At 49.5% G+C, this 6,000-nt stretch overlaps 1 protein-coding gene across 5 annotated transcripts in view; it reads right to left on the bottom strand.

Annotated features, from left to right (window-relative positions):
- Window positions 1-1,468: 1,468 nt before the first annotated feature.
- ZBTB40 (zinc finger and BTB domain containing 40) overlaps window positions 1,469-6,000 on the bottom strand; it is a 76,755-nt gene continuing 72,223 nt past the window's right edge. For 4 of the 5 annotated variants that reach the window (XM_073317231.2, XM_073317234.2, XM_073317236.2 and 1 more), the window contains one exon: window positions 1,469-4,439. In XM_073317231.2, coding sequence (XP_073173332.1) covers window positions 4,245-4,439 — 195 coding nt within the window. In that variant the 3' untranslated portion in view covers window positions 1,469-4,244. The remainder of the gene's footprint in view (window positions 4,440-6,000) is intronic. The other variant, XM_073317235.1, reaches the window with a different exon arrangement.

The raw sequence follows: 6,000 nt of genomic DNA, 5'->3' as shown, positions 1-6,000 counted from the left end.
TAAAATCTGTCTTTCTGTAGTTAGTAAACTTGTTTTATCTTAACCAGTGTGGTTTTGAGTGAAGTATCTGGGAAAATCTCAGCTCAGTTAACAAGGGCTGGTATGCATTGACCTCTCCACATCAAGGGACAAGTGAACTGGGTAATAAATTCATACCGATCGGGTTTTTGACCAGAGCAGGACAGTACAGTTCTGGGGTCCTAGGCTGGGAAGTGGGGGGTATTTTGGCTGTAGCCTCTCTATTGTTGGTTCATGCAGTGGCTGGCTAGAGCCTACATGTAACTGCAGCTGGGTGTAGTCCTGCCTGTGTGAATGCTGGTGGAAGTGTAGGACCAGGAGCAGTCTACAGCTTGTCACAGCAACACAGTGTGAGAGGAAACCCAGGCTGGTGAATCAGAGGTCTCAGTGGTATCACTGTTCCAGGTTGCACCCCGGGGGGGGAAGACGACGCGGGGGACTCATCACACGTACAATGCTCTTTGATGTGGGCCTTGCTGAGATTGAGCAAGCATCGTGTGTTGGGATTGCTCTCCCACATGACAGACCTATGTTTAAACCCTAGTGAGGACACCACCGAGGGAAACAAACTACTACAACGAACACTTCTCTAACATGAAGGGTACTACTAACTAGATCAGGGGTAGGCAAACTATGGCCCGCGAGCCACATCCGGCCAGTCAAACCATTTAATCCGGACTCAGCTCCCGCCGGGGAGTGGGGTGGTGGGTTTGCCCTGTTCCGGCGCTCCAGCCAGGGAGTGGGGTCGGGGGCTTGCCCTGCTCTCAGTAAGCAGCTGGCATGACCCAGCCTCCAGCTCCTACATAGTACACAGAGGGGTGGCCAGGCGGCTCTGTGCGGCGCCCCGTCTGTAGGCGCCGCCCCCACAGCGCCTATTGGCCAGGAATTGCGGCCAATGGGAGCTGCAGGGGTGGTACCTGCAGTCGGGGCAGCGTGCAGAGCTGCCTGGCCACGCCTTGGAGCCGGAGGGGGACATACTTCCGGGAGCTGCTTACAGTAAGTGCCGCCCAGAGCCTGCACTCAAGCCCCCACCGTGCCTCAATCCCCTGCCACAGCCCTGATCCCAATCCTGCCTTCCAAACCCCTCAATCCCAGCCCAGAGCCCCGCTTGTATCCCAAGCCCCTCATCCTCAGCCCCACCCCAGAACCTGCACCCCTAGCCAGAGCCCTCCCCCATCAGCCTGCCCCATCCCTGATCCCACTCCTGCCCTCTGAACCCCTTGGTCCCAGCCTGAAGCCCCCTCCTGCACCTCAAACCCCTCATCCCCAGTCCCACCCGAGCCCTCATCCGCCCCCACACTCCAACCTGGAGCCCCCTCCCACACCCTGCACTCATTTCTGACCCCACCCCAGAGCCCGCACCCCCTCCCACCTCCCTACTCCCAATTTCATGTGCATCCTGCAAAGGAAAGACGATTATATTTAGATATGATAAGTATCAATGCTATTTTCTTCACTGTTCTTGTTCGAAGGAGGAATTGTTCCTGGACCATTTCATTGCTGCTAGCAGTAAGCAGAAGCATTTTTACCCTCCCTAGGGAGAGGGGGTTGGCCCTAAGCCTCATCAAACCAGTTTCATGCTGTGTTAACAGAGTGGTGCTTTAACTCTTGGGGTGCTAGGTCAAATTCTCAAGAGGCCCAAGAGCCCAGCAGCGAGAGAAGGTTTGGAAATGTCCAAGGAGAGCTTCAGCAAAAGTTAGCAGAGGCCTTTCCACTGCAATGACCTCCCAAGACCTTGAGCACCATCTCCTGGCCATTCTTGGATTCAGGGTTAATTTAAGTGTCTTCGATTTGCTTGGATTCAGGGTTAATTTAAGGGTCTTCGATTTGCTTCTGACTTAAAATCCGCAGGGACAGACAGCCTGAGCATGTGCGTGCCTGAGGGAGAGATTCAGAGGTAGGAGCACATCACTACACACTGTGCAGCATTTCAGCGACATCATCATCCGTCACCCACAAACTCATGCTGCAGAATGTCTGCTTCTCTGGGCCTTTGCTCTCAGCAAGGAAAATGGCACCTTGGCCATTTGCTCACATCCTTCAAGTTGAAATAGGGGCATCAAGCAAGGTGATTGGCAAGGAAAGCTTGGACTATTTAACAACAGTCTCAGGCTAGTGGTTGCAAGGAACCAGCTCAGGATGCTGTTGAAAAGCCAGGATCTGTTCATCTTCTGCTCTTGTGTGGCTCTGGGCAGTATGATTACATGGGTATAGCTCACCGTGGGGGCTCTGCCCATGAGGATCACTGTTCAGCATGTAAATGGTGCAGTGGCAGAGTTCAACCTTCTGGCATGAGGAAAAGGAAGATAAATGCTACTACTTCCCTCTGAGCTGCAGGAACCCCGCATCCATCTACTCGCACTTCGTAATGGGTTCAGCAAACCATTAATTATCAGATTATATTTTAGGAAACTGCAGATAAGAATGCTTTGTGAAATTTATTCTTAAAGGGGCCATTACACAGCAATGAAGGTTTTGCATTGTGCTGGCACAGACAGCGAGCTTTATGCAAGGTATCTGAAAGCGTTTCACAAAGCCATGTATTGTGTGCTGCAGGGGAATGGCTGTGTACAATTCTGGCAACCATTATGTGCTCAAAGAGAAATATTTGCATGAGCGCCAATTCATCAGTAATAGTATTAAACGCCTGAGAAATGATGGACCACAGCACTCAGATTAGCTGCTTCTCTCTTCAAACACTGCAGCTTCAGCTGCACTAGAGGAGGCAGGGAGATCTTGCGGCTTTGTCATCTTACAAAGAGGCTACAAGCTGTAGCTGTCCAGCTGTGGGTCTGACCCTACTACTTAGTGTAGGGCATGAACTGTTCTGATAGCCTTGGAAGTGATTTGGCCAGGATTAGGCTCTGCCTACACAAGGCATTGCTAACCCTTGCTGGAGACAGGTTAACGGAGCCAGCTGCAGATATTAGGGGCTATCGGAGGCTAGTGTTTTTTGACTTTGGGTTAGAGCTTCCTGTATACCATTTTAAAAGTTGTGCAATGCTGAGGGGGATGCAAGATGTGGGATGGATGGACAGCCAGCTTTCCCAGGAGGACTCGGCCTGAGAAAGGCAAGGGCCACTTGCTGAAATCCTACAAGGCTCCAAGTAGTCCCCAAGTTAGCAAGATTGGTGCTTAACGGTCCTGACTAAAGGAGAGAATGAGGCTGGGCCATTCCCACCTGCTTAGCAGCCACTTTCTGAATAACAGACAGCTAATTAGATATGCTACATCTGCTGAGAGAGGTAACCCAACATCCTGTAACTATGCACAATGGTTTGTCCCACACGTGCTTGATCCTGAGACCCTACAGCTGCCAGCCCCAGACACCTTATTTTCATTCCCATGACTAAGCTTTGGATTTCCCTTTGTCAGGTTAAGACAGACACTTAGGGCAATGCCCCTGAAACTTCAGCTTGAGCAGAGATCCAAGGGGAGGGCCCAGCTGCAGCCAAATTTTCTATGGGTATGTCTGGGCGTCAGAGCTCAAGCCCAATCATGTACATGGTTGTTCTTAGTGCTGTAGAGTGAACCCTGTGACCTTGAGCCTGTAGACCCAGGCTCTAAGACTTGCTGCCAGGGGTTTAAAATGCAGTATAGACACATCAGAGGCCTCAAGAGCAGTGTAGCATGTGAGAGGGGGCAAGAGAAGAAATGAAGCAGTGTACCAGAAGCTGCCTTATCCACACAGATCTATGCTCTCGCAAATATTGTGTGTGTCCATGTACAGCCTTTATACTCTCTGATTTCTCCATAAGCATCTGTCACCAGCACCCCAACATAGCTGAGAGCAGCGCTTAGTCTGGTTCTTGATTATTGAACGGGCAGCCCCTAACTCTTTCTATGACTGAATGAAATTCCCTCCATCTCCCTCTTCTGCTCCCCACACATGCTTGTGCAGAGCCTTTGCTTAGCTGTGCTCCATCTCTCTTTTCCTATTACTCAAACCTGGGCTGGAAGGGACATGTGGCCCGCTCCCTCAGAACCAAAAGCTGCTGCCCACCGCCCCTGCTAGGGAAGGACGCCATCCTGGATCCATGACTTCCAAGCAGGGTGAGTACTGCCAATCTCTCACATTCTCACATGTGCTGGGCCTGCAGTGTGTGTCACTTCTTTTGCCAGTCTCATATATCCCAGTTTTTTTCACTGCCAGAGCAGCACACCTCGGTACGTACAGCCGATAAGCCAGCTTGGTGGTTTCCCCTCCAAGTGCTCTCAGCCATGCCTCACTTAGCCTCTTCACAAATCAGAGTTACTTTGTCATCAAACAAGTCCTCCATAGTCACTGCCACTAGCTCCGAGCCAGCTTGGTTAGTTTGGGGATCTGGCAATGTCACAAAGAGTTGGGAGTCAGCAAGCTGGGCTTCGTCCAAGGTGATCATCTGCTCAGCTGCTTCTCCTTGCTCCGATGTCTGAATCACCTGAATGAGAGAGTCAAGGAGATACTTAGAGCATGCTTTCCTCTAAATTGCTCCAACGTCTGCATCATTCATTCTCGGCCCAAGCTCTAATGATAACATTTACTTTCACGCCAGAGGACTGCAATTACAATACGCATGAGCCTAATGGGAAACTCCAAGCTGCACGCACCAGTGATGAAAAAGAGAAGTCAGGCAAGCAATTTTAATATTTCTCTTCACAAAGCTGCTATAATTTAGCACCATATGCAGTCTTGGATCATAAAGATTCTATGATAACACACGAGTGGAACACCATCCCAGGGAATCTCACACACCGGGCTCCCACATCCAAAGAGTTATTCTCTACTGATAGCGTCAATATTAAAAAAAAAAGGAGTACTTGTGGTACCTTAGAGACTAACCAATTTATTTGAGCATGAGCTTTCGTGAGCTACAGCTCACTTCATCGGATGCATACCATGGAAACTGCAGCAGGCTTTATTTATACACAGAGAATATGAAACAATACCTCCTCCCACCCCACTGTCCTGCTGGTAATAGCTTATCTAAAGTGATCATCAGGTGGGCCATTTCCAGCACAAATCCAGGTTTTCTCACCCTCCACCCCCCCACACAAATTCACTCTCCTGCTGGTGATAGCCCATCCAAAGTGACCACTCTTTACACAATGTGCATGATAATAAAGTTGGGCCATTTCCTGCACAAATCCAGGTTCTCTCACCCCCTCACCCCCCTCCCAAAAACCACACACACAAACTCACTCTCCTGCTGGTAATAGCTCATCCAAAGTGACCATTCTCCCTACAATGTGCATAATTAAGGTGGGCCATTTCCAGCACAAATCCAGGTTTTCTCACATCCTCCCCACCCCCATACACACACAAACTCACTCTCCTGCTGGTAATACCTCATCCAAACTGACCACTCTCCAAGTTTAAATCCAAGTTAAACCAGAACATCTGGGGGGGGGGGGGGAGGGTAGGAAAAAACAAGAGGAAATAGGCTACCTTGCATAATGACTTAGCCACTCCCAGTCTCTATTTAAGCCTAAATTAATAGTATCCAATTTGCAAATGAATTCCAATTCAGCAGTTTCTCGCTGGAGTCTGGATTTGAAGTTTTTTTGTTTTAAGATAGCGACCTTCATGTCTGTGATTGCGTGACCAGAGAGATTGAAGTGTTCTCCGACTGGTTTATGAATGTTATAATTCTTGACATCTGATTTGTGTCCATTTATTCTTTTACGTAGAGACTGTCCAGTTTGACCAATGTACATGGCAGAGGGGCATTGCTGGCACATGATGGCATATATCACATTGGTGGATGTGCAGGTATACGAGCCTCTGATAGTGTGGCTGATGTTGTTAGGCCCTGTGATGGTGTCCCCTGAATAGATATGTGGGCACAATTGGCAACGGGCTTTGTTGCAAGGATAAGTTCCTGGGTTAGTGGTTCTGTTGTGTGGTATGTGGTTGTTGGTGAGTATTTGCTTCAGGTTGTGGGGCTGTCTGTAGGCAAGGACTGGCCTGTCTCCCAAGATTTGTGAGAGTGTTGGGTCATC

Source organism: Lepidochelys kempii, chromosome 18 (assembly GCF_965140285.1).
Source record: "Lepidochelys kempii isolate rLepKem1 chromosome 18, rLepKem1.hap1, whole genome shotgun sequence".
In the NCBI taxonomy this organism is placed as follows: domain Eukaryota; kingdom Metazoa; phylum Chordata; order Testudines; family Cheloniidae; genus Lepidochelys; species Lepidochelys kempii.
The sequence above is the reverse complement of the archived record's forward strand: the minus strand, read 5'-3'. Positions and strand labels throughout refer to the sequence as shown.